This window comes from Malaclemys terrapin, chromosome 1 (genome assembly GCF_027887155.1).
Source record: "Malaclemys terrapin pileata isolate rMalTer1 chromosome 1, rMalTer1.hap1, whole genome shotgun sequence".
Classification (NCBI taxonomy): Eukaryota; Metazoa; Chordata; order Testudines; family Emydidae; genus Malaclemys; species Malaclemys terrapin.
Genome location: NC_071505.1, coordinates 146,975,839 through 147,002,985, shown reverse-complemented (window position 1 = coordinate 147,002,985; position 27,147 = coordinate 146,975,839). Strand labels below are relative to the sequence as shown.

At 44.0% G+C, this 27,147-nt stretch overlaps 1 protein-coding gene across 2 annotated transcripts in view; it reads right to left on the bottom strand.

Annotated features, from left to right (window-relative positions):
• POLQ (DNA polymerase theta) overlaps positions 1-27,147 on the bottom strand; it is a 149,928-nt gene that overhangs the window by 33,019 nt on the left and 89,762 nt on the right. For both annotated transcript variants that reach the window (XM_054042860.1, XM_054042870.1), the window contains exons 15-21: positions 21,047-21,290; positions 10,995-14,257; positions 9,408-9,554; positions 8,598-8,794; positions 5,477-5,717; positions 3,795-3,988; positions 981-1,118 (exon numbers count right to left, since the gene is read on the bottom strand). In XM_054042860.1, the coding sequence (XP_053898835.1) occupies positions 981-1,118; positions 3,795-3,988; positions 5,477-5,717; positions 8,598-8,794; positions 9,408-9,554; positions 10,995-14,257; positions 21,047-21,290 (4,424 nt within the window). The remainder of the gene's footprint in view (positions 1-980; positions 1,119-3,794; positions 3,989-5,476; positions 5,718-8,597; positions 8,795-9,407; positions 9,555-10,994; positions 14,258-21,046; positions 21,291-27,147) is intronic.

The window sequence follows — 27,147 nt, the reverse complement described above, 5'->3', positions numbered from 1 at the left end:
CTGCTGTGCCACACCTGTGCTGAACATCAAGCAAAATCTACTAACATCCTCATCTCCTCACTGCTGGAAGGTTTCCTGGGATCAGTATTTGCTTGTCAACACACTTATCACATTGGAGCAAAGGGATATTGGGAGAACAACACAAATTAATGAGTCCTGAAAATAAGGAACACAAAAATCTGCTAATATGTTTTGTCCAACAAAAGCAGTAATTAGCTCCAGGCAATCAGGATGAGCACTGTGTTCCACAACAGTTAACAGTCCTGTTGTTGGTCTTATATCTTATACGTGCTACCAATATATTAAATTTCAAAACCCCAACAAGTCTGTGCTTCTGAAAGCTAATTCTGTGAAGCACAGAACACAGGAATGGTCACAGGGAAAATTCATCAGCTACGGTCTGCCACACAGGAACTTGTATATGACCCCAAAGCAAATCTCCTCCATTTACACTTAAACCATATTTTTTCTATGTATCTACTTCGGTATTTATACTGCATTTATTACCATTGTATCTGAGCACCTTTCAATAAGACGAACAACTGACTCATTGATGGGAGATTCTCCAACCGTTAGCCCTATACATTTAACCTGGGATCTAAACCTCAATCTGTGCTATTTCTGGCTTACAGTAAATGCTGCACACCATATTCAGCTCGAACTTAAATGCATCCAAATCTGCTGTTTTAGAGTTATGTCCTTGCTTACACCTTGTCTCTTCCTAAGGCACAGCTGTAACTGAAGGAAGAAGAGTGGCACTTGGTTAAAATTCTGTTGATGCAGAAGGCAGAACAGGATCCAGCCCACATCCCAAGAGCTGAATAGGTTCTCTAGTGCTATGAGAAGCAGAAGGTAGGAATAATTTATTTTCATCAGAGTCAGCATATCTGACTCTCGTACATACAGGGAGCAGATCTGTGAAGTAACAAGGAATTATTTTGATAGTCATTTTTCAGACGAGAACTATGCTTCAACTGTACCTTGGTCGTACTGAACTGCTTGCCCAACCTCACCCTGTTTCCATTAGCAGTAGCTCTTCTGGTATAACCCAGAGTTTTCTTGTTCCCTTGTATTTTCATGTCTCCATTTGGTGGCAACTTCAGCTCCAAAAACAAGACCTAAAAGAGGCCAGCATTTCAGTAAGTATCTATATTTTCATTCCAGAAGAAAACAGTAAATGACTCTGAGCATTAAAATAGCCTATAGTCTAACCAAAGCACAGCACTAATGCTCCAGGTAATTAAAAAGCTGATTAAAGAACTGTGTTACCCTCAGCTGTTCCTCCTTATTTTAATTAACTACAAAATGTAGTCTAAAATCTCATTTTCTAATCCTGAAAGTTTGGGAGCTCTGTTTCTAGATAAGGTAACTGACTGCTATAAAGTGATGTTACATGCATCCTTGCTTCTTAATGGCCGGCTGTAATGAAAATAAAAGTTAAGATGTCAAATGAGATGGAAAGGCCTCAGGAGGAGATGGCGGGGGGGGGGGGGGGGGGGGGAGGAGTGGGAGAAAGGAAGGGGAAAAGAAAAAATGTTAGCAAAGAAGAGACTGCAGAACAAAATGCACTGAAGGATGTGGTGGCAACTACCATTTACAGAATAGCTTCAAATAGTTTGAATATTGAGTTTTTCTACCAAAAATTTCCATCAGTTAAAAAACTAGCCATGATGAAGTAATTATTTTTCATTAGCTACCCAGGCATTATGGTAACAGAATGATAAATAGTAATACTAATAATACACAATTCTTGTCCTAAATTGTTGTGTGATATTTTGCACTATTTAACAGCTGCTGCATTTCATTCTAGAGCTGGCAGGCATGAGCGGAAGCAATTTTCACACACATTTGTATAGCATAAAGGTTTTACTGGCATGAGATTAGAATGATCGCATTTCTGGGTTTAGTTTTTATTTGTTTGTGTCTCCTTCTGAAGCATCAGAGATGGCCATGGCTGGAGATGGGACACAGAGTGGGGTGGGCCAAACCAGTGATCTGATGTGGTACAGAGAATTTTCTCTCAGATCTTTGGCTGGGTGGTTCTTGCTCACGTGCTCAGGCTCTACCTGATTGCCATATGTTGGTCAGGAAGGAATTTTCCCTCTGGGTCAGACTGGCAGTGACCTTGGGAGGTTTCCCCTTTATTCTGCAGAGTGTGGGTGTGGGTCATATGCCAGGATCGCCTTGTTATCTCTCAGCCAATTCCCTACTTGCAGGGACCTCAGACATTGGTACACCTCAGTTCCTCCTGTTTTCTGCCTGTGACACAAAATAGCTGAGTCTCCTGAGGGCTGTAATATTTTTGTCTAAGTCCAGTTTTTGGGTTTAGTGTACAGGTGGCTGGCTGGTGATGGTGGCCTGTGAAATACATGAGGGTCAGACCAGAAGATATGATGATCCCTTCTAGCCTTAAACTATGACTCATGAGTGGTGAAGCCACAACAGAATTATATGGATCATCTCAAATGAGTGCTAAAGCTTTGCATCAAATCATTATCATTCTGTACATACTACATTTCACAGAAATGGTATTTTAGAGAGGGGTTTAATTTTATTTCTTAGCTCTGGTCACAAAATATTGGACCTTACGTTAATCACTAGTTCAGGACTGGTTTCAGACCAGTATTATTCTGTGGGTAAATTCCATATTTGCAGGAAAGAAAGAAATATTTTTGTTGCATTTTTTTAAATGGCAGCTGTTTGAAACTTCTTAAAGGTTTGCAATGTTAAAATTAGTCCTGGTCGAAAGGAGATGGCAAGGTAATTCCAATTTATTGCTGTAATCAGCACACACAGCACATGTAGAAAGCATCCATTTGGATGAAAAGTATTCTATATATGCAAATTTATCAATAACTTATTTCCTTGAGTCTTTTTGGAAGGATTTATTTGTATGAATGAGTTTACAGGTTCTGACAAGCTTAACGCATTTGTTTCAAAACTTTTTAAATTTCCATTTGTTTGTGCCTGAAATGTCGAGGGCAGGAGTAACTGGTCAACACAAATCCGTTCATATATCAGTCAGACCATGCGATGTCACAGCTCATGCATACAAACATCAATGTGTCTTTAAATCAGGCAATATTAATGAAGTAGCTCTAGGGCTTGTCTACATGGGGAAGCTACTGCAAAATAAGGTATATTGTGACTTTAAAGTGCAATAGCTATTCCACACTAGCTCCCCGCGTGGACAGTCTTATTCTGCACTAAGAGTGCCTTTGTGCAGTTTACCTTAATCCAAATGGATTAATTTAAATTGCACAAAGGCAATTTTAGTGTGGAATAAGTACCCACACAGGAAGCCAGATTGTAGACAAGCCTCTAGTCTCACAGTATTAGCCCAAAACATTCTGGCAGCAATTTGACAGGTGGCACACCCCATACATCATAGGCTGCAGACAGCATCTTTACAAATTAAAGATCTGATTCTGCAAAGCAGGGCTTTGGAGCTGTGCTCTGGCTCCGCTCCAGCTCCAGGCAAAAACCTGCAGCTCCACTGCTCGGGAGCAGGGCTCCGCTCCAAAGCCCTGCTGCAAACCCTCACCTTCCACTGAAGTCACTGGGAGGTGAGTACCATGCAGGAAGTGCTCAGCACCTTGCAGGACTGGGGCCTATGATGGCTGAAAAGGAAAACCAACTTAGATCAGAATTAAACTTGGTTTCTGTCTTTCCTTAAAGTGCAATTCCCTCATCATCATACACACACTCCACCCACCAAGGTTTTTACCCAAATATAGGAGAAGTTAATCTGACAGCCCTCATATGCAATCACCCTACCCAACTCCTTGAAATACCTCTGCAATGTCATCAGGGCTGGTCAAAGAGAAGCTGTGGCCTGCCATCTGATAAGCCTGGGCCTCAATCTCATTCAGTTTAGCTTGCATGACATGTTTTTGGGTCTCACACTCTGTTGTGCTAAAACCTATTCCATTCAGTTCCAGCAGGGCTAAGCAGTATTGGGTGGGCATCTCCACTTTATGGAAAACATCTGAAATATGTAGAAAAGCCAAGAAATGAGTTTAACACATCAATGGCAGGTCCATTTCAGCCGGATTTGGCAAATACCAAATCAACTAGATCTATAAACTCAGAAGGGTGCTCATGCTCATTGTAAATTTCTTATCCCAGGATGATAACAATATTTATGTATGCAGTGTTGTTGTAGCTGCGTTGGCCCCAGGATATTAGAAAGCTAAGGTGGGTGAGATAATACATTCCATTTGACCAACTTCTGTTAGTAAACAAGACAAGCTTTGAGTGCACATAGAGCTCTTCTTCAGGTCTGGCTCAAGAAGGTCTACCTAAGAAGAGCTTTGTGTAAGCTCAAAAGCTTGTCACTCTCACCAGCAAAATTTGCTCCAATAGAAAGATACTTCAACTCAGCCACCTTGTCTCAACATTTATGATCATTTTTGAGAACCACATATGCAGCATATTATACGGAGATGTTTGCGATGGAGTGCAATGAAGTTGGAAGATGGAGAGCCTTAAATCAGGGCATGTTATAGAGACTTGTATTAAGGAACAGTACACTTTCCAGAAAAATAAAATAAAATAAAACCAAAACACAGAACTTCCTAAGCTCCTTAACACAAAACATGTTTATTTCTCAGAACAAAGATTTCAAAGCCCAATTATTTTCCTTATATTAGATACAGTAAAAGCTGTGTTATCTGGCACTTTACCAGTCGGAGAGCTCTATAAACTGGCATTTCTGATCTTCATTGAAAGTCCGGTTGGTGCGGGGTCGGCAGGCTCCCTACCTGGCACTGTGTGGCTCCCCGGAAGCAGTGATATGTCTCTGCTGCTCCTAGGTGGAGGAATGACCACAGGGGCACCGTGCACTGCCCTCACCCTGCAGCCAATGGGAGATGTGGGGGCAGCGCCTGTGGCAGAGGCAGCGCACAGAGCCACCTGGTTGTGCCTCCACCTAGGAGCAGCAGGGACACGTCATCGCTTGCAGGGAGCCACCCCAGGTGAGCACTGCCTGGATCCAGCACCCTGAAACCCCTCCCACACCTCACCCCCTGCCCCGAGCCCCCTCCCGCACCCTAATTCCCTCCCTCTTAGTTAACCGGAATTTTTGACTTACCAGCACCCTCCCCCCCACCAATTCCCCAACATGCCAGATAACAATGCTTTTACTGTATTATGGTGATGGGTGTTATAGAAATACTAAGACTATTCACATGTATAATGTGCCACAATTAAAAGGAAACTGGCTACAGGGCTCAGTAACAACAAGATTTACTTACAACATATATACATATACCTTTCTTTTACTTTAACCAGAGAACTATTAATGTTGTGCTGCCAAGTTAGACAACCCCCCAATGCAAATTTCAGTGCAAAGCCACTGAGCCTGCAGGCCCATATACCAGGGACTCAAAATAGTTTCGTGCACACATATGTATACATACTGAAAAGGTCTCAACAGATCAGTCTGTTCATGGGATTACCTCCAGGTCCTCTTTACCTGTTAGATTTTCCTTCTGCAACAAGGAATTGAGTTGGTTCATGGTGTTGAAGATGAGCACAGATTCTATGGCTGCTCGGTACCGGCCAGAGTAATCAGCATTGGCACTAAGTCCCAGGCTCTGAACTCCTTGACCAGTTCCCATCCCTTCAAGCAAGGGCAGTTCGTGAGGGAGAAAGTTGGTTACCATGTTGTGAAGGGTACGCTCCTTAGAGCCAGGATCCAGCAGCCAGCATGCTACCTAAAATGGAGACAAACCTATCCTGAAAATCTTTTTATTGATTATAATACTTCAACAAAAATATTAATTGGGAATTAGACCAAAAATTCTTAACATTAGTATTAACTTCAAATATCTGCAAAGTATCAGCTTTCTTGATTAAGTAGGTGAGTTAGAATAATTCCACATCCGATCAGAAGCTTGTACTACCCCTTTCTAGTGTGACGAAAACCTCCACATTGATCTACTTGCTTACACCAGTATGTCGGGCATAGAGTCAGTAAGGAAAGCAGCTCTGCAAAGATCATGCTGTTGGAAATGTAATACCAGACACCACTGACCTAGGTGGATCAGGGGCCTCAGTGGTACTGAACCACTAGACAAGTGACTCTCAATAGTCAGATGCTCTTACTGGGTGGATCCCAGGCAATTGGATCCCTTTTTGGCAACTCTGTTTGACAGTCCTTCATGTTTGACTGTTGATCTGAATTCAGGCTCTGATCTTGAATCCAAAGTCATACCTATCAGCCACAGATCCATACACAGCTTTTACTTATATATATAGATCAGTAATATGCTATGGATCTGGGTGTTGCAGCTCCCAGCCCCACACTGCCGGATCCAGATCCAGGTTTTGCAGCCCAAAATGTACTCTGGGCTGCCAGCTATTGGATTTTGCAGCCCGAGATGCATTATAGGCTTGAAGATCCAGATCCATGTTTTGCAGCCCCGAATCCAAGGTAGGCTAAGGTGGGCAAACTTGCTCCTGGGGCACAGTCTTTGAAGCTGATGCTAAATTTATGCGGTGCCAACTTAGTTATCTGGGCCTGAGGAGCCTCCCGGTTTGTAGGGGAATGTGAGGCAGCCCTTCCACTCCTGCAGGTCCAATCAAAGACCATGCTGGACCAACATCTCCTCAGGTCTTTTAAAAGAAAAATCTGACTAACTATAAACAAAATCTTCCTCAAAAAGTGAAGAAAAAAGAAGAAAAAACTATGAGGACAGTATAGAGGATGCAGTGTGCTGTAAGCTCGCTGCACTTGGGGCAGTTAGAAAGGAACAGAAGGGTGGCTGGGGCCACTTCTCCTTTCATACCCTCAGAACCCTCCAGGATGGGGAGGGGCAGGTGGCCCCAATGGACACTGCTTTCCAGGAGGCGCTGGAAGTTTGTGTCTCAGGTGCCTTGATCCCACAAGTAGGAATACGCAGAGGCCATGTGAAGAAGTTATAGTTCAGACCTGAATGACTTGGGTTAGTACCCTGTTTCCCCGAAAATAAGACATCCTCCGAAAATAAGGCCTACTTACAGTTTTGCCTCTCGTTGTAATATAAGGCATTCCCCCGATAATAAGACCTCCCCGATAATAAGGCATCCACCGATAATAAGGCATTTTTCATTTCTGAAAAATAAGACATCCCCTGAAAATAAGACCTAGCGCATCTTTGGGAGCAAAAATTAATATAAGACACTGTCTTATTTTCGGGGAAACAGGGTAGTGAACCATGAAGCCTATACACAAATGCCTTCAGCCACACGATAAGTGTGGGTATTTCTGTAAGTACACCTGTTGCATTTATACTAGATACCTACATGGGTTGGGAACCTAAAGCACCAACCCCTGTCTTTGTTTTATCCAGTCTATTTTATATGCATCAATACCTTTTTGGTTCAAAAGAAACTGCACCTTAAGCCATACTATAGAAATAGGAAGACCTGTGGGCTGTTCTGAAGCATGCTCTCTCACAGGAGAGCTGTGTTCCAGAGATTTCAGTGTCTAAGCGATAGAAAGCTTAGAATTCTCCCCACAGTATTTCCAAGTATTTGAATCAATAGGCTAATTTTCAGAGGTGCTAAGAGATGGCTTCAATAGGAGCAGAGTGTGCTCAGCAACGATGAAGATCAAGCTACAAAAGGTTTTTAAGAGAATCTAGTGTAGCAGCTGAGAAAGGCCCCTCAACCGCTTCTGAAAATTTTAGAACTTCATATTTTGTGAAAAAGTAATGTTTAAAAAACACCTGGAAGGCCCCTGGAGACATGAAATCAAGGTAGTGGCTAACAAAGCGTTTCTGTTGAGACACTCTGGATCCCAAACATGTTCTATTCTCCTTGTCTTTGTTTCAGGTCTTTGATGAGCATGTTAATCCCTTACATTGTACTCAGCTTATAAAAGTTTAAGAAAAGTTTTCCTGTTCCAATATTTTTAGTTTGGTTAAAAATTCTTTTACTCTTTTTTTCAATTATCTGTCACACTGTGCTGTGAACTTTGAAAGTCATCACCAACGACATCCCCCTCCCCAAACACACACACACTTAAAAGTGATAGCGCTTTTTACTAACCAGGGCGAGGTTAGTTTTTAACTCTTTCAAACACTTTCCTTGATTTCCAACCAGTGGAACCCTCTCCTCCTCTCAGACTTAAGCGTGAATGTAGTTCTTCTGGAAATGAGAGACTGGTGGTACTAGCGAGAGCCTAGGTACCTCTTCTGCCATTCCATCCCAGGCCTCTTGTGCCAATGGAATAGGAGTTCTGGAATGCTGGCATTACCATTAAGACCTGTATGAGACCCAAACTCATCTTCCATATGTGACCTAATGAAGATTTGAAGTCAAATCTCCCCGGGTGACATACTTACCACTGAGCCCTTTCTGTGTCTATTGCAGACGCTGAGAAACTTCAAAAAAATCGTAAGAAGTAAATGTAAAATATTAGTTAATGTGGACTTCTATTACTTTAGCTGTAAATAACATCATTAAAAACTTTGAAAACAAAAATTTCTGTCAACACTAAATAAAAAACAAATGACTTGAGGAGAGTATTAACATTAAAAGCTACCCAGACTCACTGGTTTAAATAATGAATGGAAGTTTTAAATGAATTAAGAAAATTTAATTTCTGAAACCTTTGGGTCCTCGAAACTTCCTTCCAGGGAGATGCCACAAGCCAACAGAAGGGTCTTATAGTGCTGGATGAAGTTGTACATGACAAGTGAGTGCGCGCTCTCAGATTCCTTCTGCAAGCAGGACTGTACTTGACATAATCTCTCAGTCACAGACAGGTTCTGATCCAAAGGAGGTGGTGCCAAGCTGGCACTGATTTCTGAGATAAGGGACACAAATTAATTTATTCAGTACATGGAGAGAAAGGGGTGAGGGAATGTGGGATTCTTTGAAGCTACCAGCCCTAAACAGAAAACACTGAGTGTATACAATTGGAGCTTGAACAAATAATAAATCCATATTGTTTTGATGCAGTAGGGATCCAAGGAACTAACGGAGTACTAGTTTATTTATAAAGAATAGCTCAGATGTAGTATCTGGTTATCACCGAGATCCTGTTTTTACCCCTGTATCACAGGTGGGTTGACTGAGGTACAAGGAAATATAGTGACTTGCTTGGTCACATTCAAGCAGATCAGCCAGCAACTCAATGCTTTTCTTGACCTTTTCTGTAACCAACAGACTTCATTGCCTCCTTTAGAAATGGAGGAACAGGAAATATATGAAACAGTGACAAACATGTCACTCTCAGGCTTGGATGTTAATGATTAATATGGCTGATTGCTTTTGTCATGCAACTGAGCTGGGTTAGGGACTCTCATAGGGGACATACTCTTGGAAGCCATCTCCCAAAAGGGATGCCATCTCCTCACAGTTCTTCCCTGAAACGTGTGGTGTTTTGCAGTTTGGTCTATCTGGCAATCCTCACTTACCAGTCTGGTCGTCTTGTTTCTGCTGCAATGAGACATAGTAGGCATCCTTTCCACCCCAGCACACAGACAATCCAACTACCAAGATGTCTTCACAGCCTTTGATAGGAAACCCATCATCTTTAACCTGGATCCGCTGGGGAGATCTTACTAAATAAACATTTTTTAAAAGTTATAATTCTAAAACAGCATCCATAAATACAGCAGTTTGTTCAACTGAAAAATCTAATAATGAAACAACCCAACACAGCCTGAAATTCTTAAAACTGAACAAATGCTTTAATTCTCTTATATGTATCAGACTCACTCTTCCTCCCCTGTGCCCCCGATTCTTTTTAACTAGCGACTTTAGAATAGCAAGGTGCCAAACACAAACAACCACTTAGGATTCCTTAAAGAGATTTGGCTTTCTGCCTCATAACATACCCAACATTTGGGGTATAATGGTATTCCCTCACCCTGCATTGGGGCACATCTCATTTTTAGTCAAAATTATTTATTACATTCTTGTTGCTGAGACAATTTTTTTGGTTTCGTTCCTATGTTCAGGCAAATCGTCCAGTGTTTAACTCCCTGGTTTTTTGTTTTTATGTGGGGTGTGTGTTTATAAGATAGGAATAGGGAGTAAAATTAAAAACACAACAGTACATGTGGGGATTTTTGCAATCAGGCACAGAGAGCTTCAGAGACAAGCTGCTGATGATGTTTCCATCTCCTCCCCTGAGACAGATGGAGGGAAGCTGCTGCTTGCTCACACTTCTTAAAAGATGGGGGGAGCGGTTTGGAAAAAGGCGAAAGCAGTTATCCTTCTCCCTCTAAGGAAACTCTGCTTGAATCAGCCTCCCAATTGCTCCTGAATGGCTGCCTTCTTTCCACTGCATCGGCCCCTTAGGAGAGTTGCAGTATATGAATACTACACATGAAAAAGTGCATGAGTACAGCAATGATCTGAGGGGTTGAGGACTTGATTGAATTTCATAGCTAAACAACTAAATCTACCCAAATTAACTTTTTGTAAATTGGAAAGAATTTAGCCTCAGATCAGCCCACAATATCTGTAAGGAATACTGCCTGGCTAGCAGAGGCCATGAATAAGTTGCTTATGTTTGTTTCTGAATTCAGTGCCAAGATGAAAGCCATTTATGTATCTTCCCCTGTATCACCAGGAGACAACACCACCATTCCATTTTAAAATGAGGGATGTGATACTTTCATATTTGCTCTATGCACTAATTAGTCCAAGTGTGAGTGTTCATGTGAACAAGAGTCTGCAAATAAATACAGGAAGAAAGTACTTAATGTCCACTGCTGGGTGGTAATGCTGGTAGCCTTTTAATAAGGCTGGGGCCATCCCACACTCCAGTAACCTTCATCTTCCCAGATCCACCCTTTAAATGATTCACCTAGTGCTATTCATCCTTCCCTCCTGAAACCCAACTCCTTCCTTCTATACTGAATCTCAGTACTCAATTTACCCTCTTATTTAGATAAACCCAAGGAATAAATTTATAGTCATTCCCATTAACTCCTCAGGCTAAACAGAGTATGGTTCACAATTTAACATGGCAGAAATGTGAAAGAGGAACTGACCTTGTTTGAATCTGCCACCTATAGTTGACTTGGGGGACAAGAGACATTTTGTTCTTTCACAAGCCACCGAGATGGCAAATCTGCTATTGTTCCTCCATTCTCTGATGAAGGTCTGGAAGAGAGCTTTGTCACTTGCCACATCAATAATAGTGAAGCTTTCAGCACTGCATGAAATAAGTGGCAAAACATGTTGAGATAATTGCAATGAAAAGCCTTGGTCTATAATAAAATTGTCTTTTGCGGGGTTAGTCTCAAGCAAAACCTCACATGTTTCTCCATTACCAGGCTTAAATGGCAGTGTTTCTATATGGTGGTCTGAACTAGATTTGCCATTCTGCAGTGGCTGAAAAGGTGGTACTTCATCTATGTGGCTGACATTTTTGTTTTTTCCAAACGTTAGAGAAGACGTGCCAAAACTTTTTGGAACAGGTTCCTTAGGAGGCGTTGGAGGAATAAGTCCTTTTCTGATATCCGGCTGGGGGTCAAATATTCTGTTGCTTCCCTTGAGCAGCAGAGGGTTATAAGCTGGTTTCTGAACATCCAGGGCTCCCTTATTGCTCTCTCTAACTTTGAAATAGTTCTTTAAACCCTGGCAAGTGGATAATGACTCTCTCTGACAATAGCTGAATTCAGAAATTGCACCTGGCTCTTGTTTACTATTTGAGATTACCAACTTTCCTTTTGAGGAGGAGACTCTTGGACTTAAAACAACAGGTTTATTATCTGAAGGACTAGGCCATCTGTCTAAAATATCTTGCAACCCTGGGCTTATGTCAAATGAATGATCAGACCATACCACTGGATTGGTATTCTTTTCCACAGCTTGTTGGGCATTCTGGGGACTTGCACCTTGATCCAGGCTTGTCCCCTCTGGTCTAGGATCATCTTCCTCACGCCTTGGTTTTCTTAACCCTAGCTTAACAAGAGCTGCAGACAGACTGTCTCCTTGACAAGGAGGCAAGTCTACATTACCTAAAGCTTCAGCTATCTGCAAAGAATCTATATCAGAGAATATAACAGACACATCATTACACTGTGTTGGATGCTGATGCTCATTCCAGTTTACATTGACAGTTAATATATCCTGAATGGGATCCAGGTTCTGCTGATGCAAAATATCAGCAAGAGAGCTGGAAGTGGCTTTAGAGGGAGGAGTCACAACCTTCTGTTCCCCAGATTCTGCCCCTTCAGCCTCATCTGTGTGCATATCTGGAGGGCCATTGACATAACTGAAGCTATCATCAAACAATAAACTGTCACTCATATTCAGACTAGTTTCAGGAGGGGGATGGCACTCAACTTGTACAAGCACAGTGTTAGGGCACTGGGCATTGGCGGGAGAGACTGCCTTCTGAAGACCTTGAGAAGCACTTTCCTTCACTGAATTTTGGGTCTGATAACCTTGTAAAAAGCTACATAGTTGTGAGTCAGTGAAAGAAAAATCATTTCCTTTAAAGCAAAATGCAGATTCTGTGCATTTCATTGCAGGATGTAAATTAGGGCTTCCAGAACCCAAAGCATTAGTGCAATGTAAATCTGTGTTTTCTTTCGTGGTATTTCTTGTCCCAAGATTTGAACAGACCACTTTTCTAAGTGCTGCAGCTAGCTTTTCATTTGCAACATCTTCATTTTGTAAAGTGCTGGCACAGTGTAGTTTCATGGAGATTTTCTGCACAGGTATCTCTGCCCGCTCTGTATCTTTTTCTCCCTGCTGTCTTGCAATTTCAGCTGCCACCTGCTGTTGTAATATCCTATCAGTCTGTGTATCCAACTGGAAGCTGTCTTCAAATTCTTTGGAAACTGAATACAGATCAGGAGAATAACCATTTTTAATATCTTTTGCAACACAAACAGCTCTGGATTTTACTGTGGAGTCTTTCAGAAAATCCTCAGGCTGATTATCTGCTTTACCCACGCCTCCAGTTTGTAACAATATTCCATTGGGCTTTTCAGTACATGTTTTGCCATCATTTTGAATTTGAAAATGAAAGGATTTATTTTCATCAGGGTAAAAATAAACAGTTTTCTGTTTGCTAGCACTAGTGCTCACGTGCATGTTTGCAGAACTGCTGGCTCCATCATTACAAAGATCTGTGCCTAGAACCATTTGTTGTTTGGCAGGTATCTTTTCAGCACAGTTTGTAACTGGTTGGATTTTGCCCTGTTTAACACCCATGTATTCATTTTTCGCTGACCTGCTAGAAATTCCCAGGTCTCGCATAATATCATCTATCTCCATATTCTTGGGTGGAGCATCCCTCACTACAGTATCCCTAGCTTCCAGGGGATTCACTGTTTCTTTAGGATTGGTTTTATTAGTAGTGGAAGGCTCTGTAAGTAATTCCTCCATTATCTCTTTGCTCTCTGGTTGCATTTCGTCCACCTGTAAAGACTCTGAGCCTTTGACAGTGAAGAGTTTGTGAGCAGATGATTCGTTTTCTCCAAATTCCTTGTTCTTTCGATCTGAAAAAGACTTAGCTTTAGACTTGCTATGACTGGATACAGAGGGCCCATTTATGTCTGTTGTGTGCATCCTTGACTCATCAAGCAGCAACTGATGCTGTTTTGAAACAGTGCTTTTGCCCTCAGTTTGTCTGAAACTAGTGTCCATAGTCCTCCTGTACCCAGATGCCTTAGAAGTTTTCCGTGAAGTGAAGTTCAAAGTTGGTCTTTTCCCCTTTTCAGTAGGGAATTCTTGAGTTGTTTCCCCAGAGCCTGCCTCACTTTTGGTCAGAAAAGTAAATTCCCTGTTTTCTTTACCTTTGCCCAAATTTGGCCGCTTTCTAGCGCTGTATACAATGACATCACCATTTCTCTCCTTTGTCTGGGTGTGATCTTCCTGCAATTCATTTTGGGGTCTGGGGTTTGACATACTTCCACTTAACAGCCTTTTATTTCCCTTTTTAATATTTGATGAATTCCCAGCTTGAAAATTGGTGCCTTTATCAGGTAGAATTCTGTACCCTTCATTGCTGAATACTTTTAAAATCCCTAGTGAACATTCCCCATTCAGTTTACATTTTCTGTCCTCCAGCTCTGATTCACTGCTGGTCATGGAAGATGTATCAGACTCAAGAAAAGAATCTGGGCTCCATTGCACTCCCATCATAGCCAAGTCCTGTTGTAGGAGTATTCTAGCTTCCTCCACAATAAGGGATGCTGCTTCACTTTCGGTTAAGCCTTTCATTCCCACCATCCAGATACAGTGGGTATTCCGACGCTCCTCAGCTGCCTCTTCATCTTCATCCACTGCCCTACGAATGCTAACGGAAGGAAAACAACTTGAAATTAGATAGAAAGTTGTTTAGAAACACTCATACTGACAACAACAAACAGTCAAAGCAAGCACCATACTACTGTGCTCTTATCTTCAATTAGGATAGTAGTTTCAATGAACGATTACGGAAAAACATGTTTCTGGACCACACAGGCTGCACCTTCTAGGAAATGAGTATTTGATGGTTGCTGTTTTTTGTTTTTGTTGTTTTTTTGTTTGTTTGTTTTAAAGTGAACGTAGTGCTAGTAGAAGGTATAAGAGTAACCATGCTAAGGCTGCAGCGCAGTGCCCCCATGCAGGTGTGCCCCCATGCAAGTTTGCCCTCCCTTCTCCCTCGGTGTGACAAAAACTTGGAGCAACCTATGTAACAGCAAGTAATTCTAGACTTAACTGTTGTTCTACTACGTCAGCTCACAATTAGCACAGTCCTGAAAGCCCATCATGTGGGGAATGCCCATTAATTTAAACGAGTGCTATGCACAAAGGATCCCAAGATGAACAATTAGGATTTTCTCATAGGGACAGCTGTTTACTAGGCAGTGGATCAAGGCCACCAATATAATTTTCCTTTGATGTAGTCCGTACAAAGTTTAGAGAAACTGCAGGTAAAAAACGGTTACTCATCTTCTGGTAACTGTTATTCTTCAAGATGTGTTGCTCATATCCATTCCAATTAGGGGTGTGCATGCCACGTGCACAGTCATCAGAAAGTTTTCCCCCTAGCAGCACCCCTTGGGTCGGCTGTGAAGCCCCCTGGAGTGGCACCTTCATGGCGCTCAATATATGACCCTGCTGACCTGGCGCCTCCTCAGTTCCTTCTTGCTGGCTACTCCGACAGAGGGGAAGGCAGGTGGATTTGGAATGGATATGAGCAACACATCTCGAAGAACAACAGTTACGAAAAGGTGAGAAACCATTTTTTCTTCAAGTAATTGCTCATATCGATTCCAATTAGGTGACTCCCAATCCTCACCTAGGTGGTGGGGTTGGAGTTAAGGAAACGCTGACTGTAGCACCGCTCTGCCGAAAGCTGCATCATCTCTGGCATGCCAGATGATGGCGTAATGAGAGGTGAACATATGTACTGAGGACCAAGTTGCTGCCCTGCAGATTTCTTGTATCGGGACCTGGGCCAGAAATGGAGCAGATGAGGCCTGAGCCCTTGTGGAGTGTGCTGTAAGAGCCGGGGCTGGTATTTTGGCCAGCTCATAGCACGTGTGGATGCATGACATGATCCAGGAAGATATTCTTTGAGATGAGACCGGGAGTCCTTTCATCTGGTCTGCCACAGCTATGAACAACTGTTCGACTTTCTGAATGGCTTAGTGCGCTCAATGTAAAAGGCTAGTGGTTGCGGAACATCCAGGGAGTGCAGCCTCTGCTCACGGCTACTGGCATGAGGCTTAGGATAAAAAACAGGCAGGAAAATGTCCTGACTAGTGTGGAAGCGTGACACAACCTTAGGAAGAAAGGCTGGGTGAGGTCAGAGTTGCACCTTATCCCTGTGGAAAACCGTATGAGGTGGGCCTGAGGTAAGGACCTTTAACTCAGATACCCTCCTTGCTGAAGTAATGGCGACAAGAAAGGCTACCTTCCACGACAGACAAAAAAGGGAGCAAGTCGCCAGCGGTTCATATTAGCCTAGAGAGGACCAGGTTAAGGTCCCATGCAGGGACAGGCTTGAAATGTTTATGTTGGACTGCCAGGGTGTGCATACCCAAGGATTTCATGGTAGCCCTGGAATCCTTAAGGCTATGCAGCCTAGAGTCAGTCTGCTCTGCAAACAGACCAGGCCCCATCAAAAGGCAGGTCCTGCATGGTTTGTTGAATCTCAGACAGGAGTCCCGTGGCCTGCAGCCATGAGCTACGCCTCATGGCGATACCAGAGAACAAGGTGAATGCCGCTGAGTCCACAGCATCCAGTGAGGCCAGTAAAAAGGTCCGTGCCACTGCCTTGCCCTCCTCCACTATCACTTCAAACTCCTTCCTGGACTCTGTTGGCACCAGCTCCTTAAACTTGAGCATCGAGTTCCAGGAGTTGAAGCTGTATCTACTCAGAATTGCCTGCTGGTTGGCAATCCTGAGTTGCAACTCCCCCCGTGGAATACATTTTGTGCCCCAATAAATCTAGCACTTGGCATCCTTGGACTTGGATGCTAGGGCTTGTTGTCCCTGCTTCTCCTTTTCATTTACTGCAGCCACCACCAATGAGTAAGGCTGTGGGTGTGTGAAGAGGTATTCATACCCCTTAGATGGGATGAAATAGTTCCTCTCCACACCCTTCTCGGTGGGAGGGATGGAGGCCAGGGTCTGCCAAATGGTCTTAGAATCATAGAATATTAGGGTCATTTAGTCCAACTCCCTACTCAAAGCAGGACCAGCACCAACTAAATCATCCCAACCAGGGCTTTGTCATGCCAGGCCTTAAAAACATCTAAGGATGGAGATTCCACCACCTTCCTAGGTAACCCATTCCAGTGCTTTACCACCCTCCCAGTGAAAAAGTTTTTCCTAATATTCAACCTAAACCTCCCCCACTGCAACTTGAGACCATTGCTTCTTGTTCGGTCATCTGCCACCACTGAGAACAGCCCAGCTCCATCCTCTTTGGAATCCCCCTTCAGGTAGTTGAAGGCTATCAAATCCCCCTCAGTCTTCCCTTCTGCAGACTAAATAACCCCAGTTCCCTCAGCCTCTCCTCATAAGGGTGCCCCAGCCCCCTAATCATTTTTGTTGCCTTCCGCTGGACTCTCTCCAATTTGTCCACATCCCTTCTGTAGTGGGGGGACCAAAACTGGATGCAGTAATCCAGGTGTGGCCTCACCAATGCCGAATAAAGGGGAATAATCACTTCCCTCGATCTGCTGGCAATGCTCCTACTAATACAGCCCAATATGCCATTGGCCTTCTTGGCAACAAGGGCACACTGCTGACTCATATCCAGCTTCTCGTCCACTGTAATCCCCAGGTCCTTTTCTGCAGAACTGCTGCTTAGCCAGTCGGTCCCCAGCCTGTAGCGGTGCATGGGATTCTTCCTTCCTAAGTGCAGGGCTCTGCACTTGTCCTTGTTGAACCTCATCAGATTTCTTTTGGCCTGATCCTCCAATTTATCTAGGTCACTCTGGACCCTATCCCTACCTCTCCCCACAGCTTAGTGTCAGCTGCGAACTTGCTGCGGGTACAATTAATCCCATCATCCAGATCATTAATAAAGATGTTGAACAAAACCGGCCTCAGGACCAACCCCTGGGGCACTCCGCTTGATATCGGCTGCCAACTAGACATCGAGCCGTTGATCACTACCCATTGAGCCCGACAATCTAGCCAGCTTTATACTTCTTTAACTTGCTGGCAAGAATACTGTGGGAGACCGTATCGAAAGCTTTGCTAAAGTCAAGATATATCACATCCACTGCTTTCCCCATATCCACAGAGCCAGTTATTTCATCACAGAAGGCAATCAGATTGGTCAGGCATGATTTGCCCTTGGTGAATCCATGTTGACTGTTCCTGATCACCTTCCTCTCCTCCAAGTCTTAGCATTGGCCTGTATGGTCTTGATGAGGGGTTGAGCCATCCTCAATGGGCCTTCCTGGGCCAGGATGTCAACCATTGGGTCCTCTAACTCCACCACCTCCTTGGCCTGCAAGCCCATATTTCATGCCACCCTGTGAAGGAGGTCCTGGTGGCCATGGCTGTCTACAGGGGGGCGGTCCAGAGACAGAGGTGCCTGCAACCACCTCATCCAGGGAGGATAACAAGGAGGCTAATGGGGGAACAGGGTCCTCCTGTACCTCTGGTCTCCATGGGCCTCCTGTCCTGCCTCTCTGTCGGGGCCAACCACACCTGGATCAGGCTCAGGAACTGGGGTTAGTTCCAGGGGAGGTAGTGCGACCAGAACCTCCTTAGCATCCCAGGGGTGGGGCGACTGGCTGATGCCTCTGGCACCCGTGGTTCAGAGGTCACCAAACAGGAACCTTTGGATTGGGTGCCCTGGGCCTGGTGGTATGCCCATGGCATCCAAAATGGCCACTGCGCAGGCCATGGTCCTGCCCCCACCTCAGGCCTTCCACAGCCTGACCGGTGCCGGCCCCGCTCTGAGTATCTAGACCCTGGTTTTGAGTCCAAAGACGGGGACCAGGACTGTGATGGCCAGGGCGGCGCCAAGTGGCGCTGCGAGACTGGAGAGCGGCGCCACGATCGGGGTCTGTGTGGGGACGTGGACTGGTGCTGGGATGACCGGTGCCAGGATCGGCATCGGTGTGAGGATCAGCATCACGATTGGGAGGGCTGGCACAACCTGGAGCGTTGCCGCAAGTGCAACCAGTGCCAGGACTCCGAGCAGCAGTGCTGAAGAACAGAGCATCGCCAGTTTGCCTCGAGACGGTGCCACACATTGCAGTACCGGAGGTTTGACTTGAAGGACCTGGGACCGCGGTGCCATCATGGCGATGAGGTCCCTCACGGCCTCAAAGGTGTCCGAGGTGGATGGCAATTCCACCTCCTCATTGACCTGGCTCGGGGAGTCCAATGGCACCGGACTCGATGATCCCCCCTTGTGAGGCCAAAGTCAACGGTGCCAGCTCCAAAGTCTTTGGCCCTGGGTGCTCTTTTCTGGCACACACCCTATTGGCCAGATCCAAAGAGGAGGGTCTCCGAGTCGGAGATCTATTCCTCCCCTGCTTCCGGTGCTGCTTCTGCATCAGGGAATGGGAACGCCACGGGTCTCCCCAGAGTCCTTCCGTGGTGCCGCTTCTACCACTGCCGCCAGGGCACTGCGCACTGATGAGCTCGGTGCTGGGTCTTGTCGCGCTGATGTAGGTTGCAGTCTAATTGCTGCCTCCATAAGGAGCTGCTTGAGGCAAAAGTCTCCCTCCTTTTTTGTTCTGGGGCAAAACTCTTTACAAATCCTGCACTTGTCCGCTTGGCGTGCTTCCCCCAGACACTAAGCAAGCGTCATGGGGGGGGGGGGGTCGCCCGTTGGCATGAGCTTATTGCAGGACTTGCAGGGTTTGAACCCTTGGGACTTAGGCATACCCCGGGTCCCAAAGGAGAACGCGGTCAGGGTGAAGGGGAAGATCACCCACTCCCAACAACTATCTGCTGTAACCGAAAACACTAAAACTAAACTTAACGAGGCTAGGAATAACTGAACTAAACTAAACTGAAAGCTAGGGAAAACGAGGAGAGCTTGCTAAGCAGGTCACCGCAGTTCCAACGACCATCCCTGGCAGTAAGAAGGAACTGAGGAGGCGCCAGGTTGGTGGGGTCATATATTGAGCGCCATGAAGGCACCACTCCAGGGGGCTCCACAGCCGACCCGACGGGTGCTGCTATGGGAAAAACTTTCCGATGACTGTGAACACACAACTAACTGGAATCGATATGAGCAATCACCCAAAGAAGAAACCATGTTCACGTTATAATGAAACACCTAACAACTATATCAGTTTTGAGTGTGAGAACAGGCTCTCTGCGGGGATTTAACTTCGTTCACCTGTGTAGACATGCCATATGTGTTACTTTTTGAATGGACAAACTTTTGCTTTATTACAGTGTTAGCTTGGACAATGATTTAGTTTAAAAAGGTACCTCAAGCACAAACTTCACAAAACCCCCACAAAGCATGGTGGAATTACACCAGTAAAATAATTAGCAGCCTCTTCAAGTGACAACTTGCATTTAAATAAGAAATGTACAGACACCTCCATAATTAATATGGCTCTTACCGGGTATGCAAAATTGAATTTACAAGTTTCTAGTTGGCATTCCTTTTGCTGACAAACCAGCTCACAAACTTACAGTTGTCCAATTAAATCCTTACAATAGTACTCTGTACTAGTAGTTTTCTCTAACATAACACTAGTAGAGGATCTGACTATGTTACAACGTGGATTAATTAATTAGAACACTCCTGATGAGTAGAGAAGTATCATCCCTGTTCAACAGGAGGTGAAACAGACACTGAGGGTAAGTCAACACTGCAATAAAACACCCGTGACCGGCCTGGCTCAGCTGAATAAGGCTTGCGCGACTTAAGCTGTGGGGCTATAAAATTGCGGTGTAGACATTTGGGCTCTGACTGGAGCCTGGGCTCTGGAACCCCAAAAGTGGGGAGCGTCCCAGAGCCCAGACTCAGCCCGTGCCCGGAAATCTACACTGCAATTTTATAGCTCCACAGCCCAAGCCAGCTGATACAGGCCAGCCCCAGATATTTTATTGCAGTGTAGACATACTCGGAGAGGTAAAGTGACTTTCCCAAGGCTATACAGTGGGTCAACAGAAAAGGAAGGAACAGAACCCAGGCCTCCCAAACTTATCCTGTAACCACCACATGCTTTAATTCAGGGGTAGGCTACCTATGGCACACGTGCCAAAGGCGGCACGCGAGCTGATTTTCAGTGGCACTCACACTGCCCGGGTCCTGGCCACTGGTCCGGGGGGACTCTGCATTTTAATTTCATTTTAAATGAAGCTTCTTAAACATTTTAAAAACCCTATTTACTTTACATACAACAACAGTTTATATATTGTAGACTTATAGAAAGAGACCTTATAAAAACGTTAAAATGTATGACTGCCATGCGAAACCTTAAATTAGAGTGAATAAATGAAGACATAGCACACCACTTCTGAAAGGTTGCCAACCCCTGCTCTAATTCATTAGAAGTACTCTTGGAACTATATAGTCAAGACTGAATAACTTAACTCCATTTATAGTGGAAAGGAATGCACTCAAAAAGGTGTCCAGGTTGACAACTTGTTGATTTCTCACCTTTTGAATGGTACAGCATTCTTCAGGGCAGTTTCCACTTCAGCAGTATTTCCTTTAGCAAGATCAGCCACTGTGATGAAGCCAGCATTATAAAGAGCTCTGGCATACTGCGCATTCAGCAGAGATACCCGAACCAGGTCACACAGCTCCCTCTGGACACCAAAGGTGAGGCGACTCTGGAACTGGGAGAGCAACTGTTCCATGTTGTGCCATCCCAGACGGTTAGAGAAAACTGTTACCATCCCTGGAACATGAAAATTACATTCTGTTAGGCTTAATTTAACTTCAATTCTAAAAAGTTAGATCCATTTTCCTCTGTAATATCAGTTTGAACATGCAAAAATAATATAATTTAAACTAAAAATTCTCTCTTTACAAGTCAGGCAACATTCTTGATTCCCCAGTGTAATAATACTCTTATGTTGCTAAATGTCTTGACCTACGCTGCAGTCAGAAAAATGCTGGATAACCAAGGAACAAGCTTTAGCCTCTGTATGAAATATTTGATCAGGAAATTGCCAATACAGAAGATCTGCTCTTTAAGATGACAACATTGCTCCCTCTCTACTCTATTATCTTAACATTAAATTGCAATTAAACAGAGACTGACAGATGTGAGACCTTGGAAGCACAGAAACTTCAAAAGATATGTGCCAAAAATTACACACACTGAGATTATTCATAAACTTTTGTGTGATTATATATATATATATATATATAATCTTTGTGAGCTAATGATGGTATTTTAACTCCACAGAGCAGGGTGGGAGTTTCCAAGACAGGCAAACAACTCCAGAGAAGAACTGCACATACTAGTTCAGACTGGGTTCAAGAGTCCCAGCAGACAAAGAACGGGGACTTTTGGTATAAAGTGGAAAGACTGAACTCAGTCAGTGATCCTCTCTGATCCTCCAACTGACATGAAACTATCACTAAGAAGGCAAAACCTTGTTGGAAGGATTTGAAGGACTTTGGCAACCTATCAGGGTCTCCATGTTGCAGATTGATGACACCTGGCAAGCTTAGCATGTTGCATAGATTGTCTATTGGCTTATGCTGTGTTTCTTTTGTAATGTTTTGTCCTGAAACAAACATACTATGCTCCGTGAAAGCTGGCTGGTCACTGGTAACCCTGCCATTATCCCTTAAGGGTGAGTGAACTACACGTGGTGAACTAAGGTCAGACCCACTAGGACAGTGTTCTCCAAATTTTTTACGCCCAAGATCACTTTTTGAATTTAAAGGCAACCCAGGATCTACCGGGGTACTGACTCCGGAAGGAGGCTCAAGGCTGGGGTTTGGGATGCAGGACGGGGTATGGGGTGCTGACTCTGGGAGGGGGGTCAGAGCTAGGGGTTGGGGAATGGCCTACCGCCAGGGCAGCACTTACCTCCGGCAGCTCCTGGTCTGTGGTGCAGCTTGGCTGCCGCTAAGGCAGGCTCCCTGCCTACCCTAGCCCCACACTACTCCTGTAAGGGGCCAACATGCCCCTGCCGCCCCTGGGAGGCGTGGGGAGCATGTGGCTCCACTCACTGCCCCTCTCTACAAGCACTGCCCCTGCAGCTCCCATTACCCACAACTCCCCGTTCCTGGCCAGTGGGAGCTACAGAGGTGGTGCTTGCAGCCAGGAGCAGCACGCGGAGGGAGATCCCTGCCCCCTCGGGGCCAAGCTAGCCACTTCTGGGAGTGGCGTGGGGCCAGGGCAGGCAGCCTGCCTTAGCAGCAGCCCCGCTGCACCACCAGAGATCGCGATCAATTGGGAGATCCTCTAGGATTGACTAATCAATCGCGATCGACTGGTTCGTGACCACTGCACTAGGATAAACACAATGAATTGCAGGGGGACTGCAAATCTAAATCTCGTGTCTGTCGAGAGAGGGCCACAGACCATAGAGAGGTGCAAGCTGCAGTCCTGAGACCTAAGAGGGAGCCAGAATATCATGGAGGGGGCAGAAATGCAGTTTACTTCAAAACTGCGACAGGGACCATCCAAGCTTACATCCTAGGATAAAACTATTATTTCATTTGTGGTTCAAATTCTAGCAATCACAACTATTAAAAGAACAATTCACGCATCGAAACTCAAGAAGTGCCAGAGTTAAGATTGAACATACATCCTTAATTCTGCCCCTGGTGCAAATACTACAGGGTTTAATTACATAAACACATACTATTTTCTCAATATATTATATTTTTCTACAATCCTACATGTGTAGGATTTGGCCATATTTTTTTATTCTTGTACGTATACTCAAACTATAACACCTGATTTTTCATAGAATATCTTCTCAATACTGTATGCATTTTACTAATTTTGTTAGTCTGAACGTATTATACATTCAGCAGAAAAATTTTCCTTTGGAGACACCTCTAAGCAATTACTGTGGTAGCACTCTTACAAGCTATTTCTTTAAAGAAACACACTGATTTATATTATATATTTCATGGTTGTTTTTTTAACTGTCATGGAGAAAAATATCCAGGTTTTCATAGGGCCTATCCTCCAACTATCTTAATAAAGTTCAGATATTACCTTTCTCCAAACAGTGGATGTACTTTACAATAGTGTTAAAATATTTCCTTTATGAGTGAAAATCTGAGTACAGAATTTGTTTGTAAATCACAAAATCACAATATATTCCTAACTAGGCAAGTCCAAGTAAACTGAAAAATATTTTTTTCCAAAACGTGATTTAATCGGTATTTCTAGGTGCTAAATATTTAACTTTATTTAAAAGCCTACAACTTTAATTTTTCAGAGTTGAAAATTTTCAAAAAATTCTGATTTCTTACAGAGCACCCTTTAAATGACATGTTCGGATTTTTAAAAAACCCTTTAAAAATATAAAGCTATCTGGTTAGCTATTACTTCTAACTATGGTAGTAGGTACATAATTCTCAGATAGAAATATGTCCCCTTACGACATATTATTGTGATTGCAATTAAATATATTAATGAAGCATCACTGATAGTAATGTAACCATTCAAAAGGATTTGTAACTGAATTCCAAACTTCTATATACGTCAGCATGTTTTCACTACTTTTCTATGTCATACTTTCTATGTTATACTATGCTGTAAAAGTATACTGGTATACTGGCTTTCCCGGACAGTCTGACATATACAGAATAGTACAAGATCTACCAAATGTTGTATACCTTTTTAGATCCTCAGCTATAGTGCGATATATTAGAGTGAAACTTTCCATTTTGAGTCCTGTCCCATATGGACATTGGCCCCCAGTTCCTTCAATGGATAACTGCTCTTTACACCAGCCCAAAAGCAGCTGTGCAAAGTAATGGGGTTAAATCTCCCATTTGAACTACACAGAAGGACCATGGAGGAACGTCTATTATCTCTGTGACACTGCACGCCATATTCATCATAGCAGTATGCTTATGATATGATTATGACATAATTATGATGCATCTAGTACAAGATATGCCATGTGGTGTCTATGGAAAAGTTATGATTTGTATTTGTATGCAGGTATCATTTTTGTATCTGAAGTTATGAATATTGACTATGTATCTGTATTTCAAAAATGGTTACACCTGGATGTTACGCACTAGGCAAGATGCTTCCAGTCTAGACAGCTGACTGTGAAGGGCCTATGCAAGGTAATGGGCCATTAAGGGAAACAGTAGGCCTTAGAAGCTTATCCCCCACCTGGTGAGCCTTTCTGGAAAATGCTTCAGACAGCCTATGGACAATGGCTGGTATGACTCATTGGGAGCATGCCAGGGCACTTGATCAAATCACATGAAACTAAACCCCATTTTGGTACCTGTATTTTTCCACAAACTGGGCTGGGAACTTAGCTTAGAACAAAGGAGTTCCCGCCATATGGAAAGGCTATAAATACGGCCCTATCAAATTCACGGCCATGAAAAACATGTCATGGACCATGAAGTCTGGTCTCCCCCCATGAAATCTGGTCTTTTTTGTCCTTGTCATAACTATAAAGGGAAGGGTAACAACCCTCCTGTGTACAGTACTATAAAATCTCTCCTGGCCAGAGACTCCAAAATCCTTTTACCTGTAAAGGGTTAAGAAGCTCAGGTAACCTGGCTGACACCTGACGCAAAGGACCAATAAGGGGACAAGATACTTTCAAATTTGGGGGGGGGGGGGGGGGAGGAAGGCTTTTGTTTGTGCTCTTTGTTTTGGTGGTTGTTCGCTCTTGGGACTGAGAGGAACCAGACATCAATCCAGGTTCTCCAAATCTTTCTGAACAAGTCTCTCATATTTCAAACTTGTAAGTAAACAGCCAGGCATGGCGTGTTAGTTTTTATCTTTGTTTTCTCAACTTGTAAATGTACCTTTTTGCTAGAGTGTTTATCTCTGTTTGCTGTAACTTTGAACCTAAGGCTAGAGGGGATTCCTCTGGGCTCTTTAAGTCTGATTACCCTGAAAAGTTAGTTTCCATCCTGATTTTACAGAGATGATTTTTACCTTTTTCTTTAATCAAAAGCCTTCTTTTTAAGAACCTGATTGATTTCTCCTTGTTTTTAGATCCAAGGGGGTTGGATCTGTATTCACCAGGGAATTGGTGAAGAGTCTCTCAAGGCTACCCAGGGAAGGGAATTAGCACTTTGGGAGTTGTGGCAGCGGACCAGATCTAAGCTGGTAGTTAAGCTTAGAAGTTTCATGCAGGCCCCCACATTTGTACCCTAAAGTTCAGAGTGGGGAAGCAGCCTTGACATGGTGGCAGAGTGGTGGGATCATTTTAAACCAAAAGCCAGTAAGATTTTTTTTTTCTCCTTTCTAGCTGCTTAGAAAGCAGAGCTGAAGGTAGATACATATCTTAACACCTCTGCCTTCAGGCAAGGAGAGATAAGTTTTTTTAACAAGGGTCTTTGTTAAGAGAAGGATTCAAGCAGTGAGCAAACAGCTGGCAAAAGACATTTACAAGCTGAATTGGGTTTTTTTTTGTTTTGTTTTTTTTCTTTCTATCTCTCGGGGATAGCTAGTTAGAAAGTCTCTGTTACCTGAGCAGCCTGAGCTGAGTGCATCCCAGTTTCAGTGAACTGCAGAGGGGGTGTGACCTAGCACAAGAAACAGGAAAATGAGTACCAGGGACGTAGCTAACAAACTAGAACTGGCCAGACTAGAAGCAGAAGAAAATGAAAGGAAACATCAGAGACTGCTCCAATTAAAAGAAAAAGAGATGGAGGAGAGAGAAAAAGAGAGGAAGCATGAACTGGAGTTAGCACGGGCTAGGCCGGATATATCAGCCAATCCTAGCAATCCCTCTCCAGGTACCACTTCCCATCCCAGAAAATTCCCCACCTACAAGGTAGGCAATAATACTGAAGTCTTCTTAGAAAATTTTGAGAGGGCCTGCCTTGGGTACAGCATCACTCCAGACCAGTACATGGTAGAGCTGAGGCCGCAGCTCAGTGGACCCTTAGCAGAGGTGGCGGCTGAAATGCCTAAGGAACACATGAACGGTTATGAACTTTTTAAAAACAAGGCCAGAATCAGAATGGGGCTAACACCTGAGCATGCCCGTCGGTGGTTCAGAGCCTTAAGGTGGAAACCCGATGTGTCATTTACCCAACATGCCTACCACATTGGGAAAAATTGGGATGCCTGGATATCAGGAGCAAATGTTAAATCTACGGAAGAGTTGCCCTTCCTAATACAAATGGAGCAGTTTTTAGAGGGTGTTCCTGAGGAAATAGAAAGGTACATCCTAGATGGGAAGCCCAAAACTGTAACCGAGGCAGGGGAGATTGGAGCCAAATGGGTGGAGGTGGCAGAAAAGAAAAAAACTAGTAGCAGTTGGAGCGAATATCAGAAGGGGCAACCCGAAACAAAACCTTACCACCGGGGACAACCCAAGGCCCCACCTACATTCCAAGGGAAACCCCAGACGCCTTCTCACCCCACCACACCAGTCTCCACCAACCAACATCTCCCCGGTGATACCTTAGCAGGGCGATGTTTTAAATGTAATGAACTGGGACATATAAAGGCCCACTGCCCCAAGAACCCCAACCGATTACAGTTCATTACACCACAATCACACCAAAGATCCCCGGGCCCAGATGCCTCTCTCATACCCTCGGAGCAAAGGGAAACCTTGAGAGTGGGC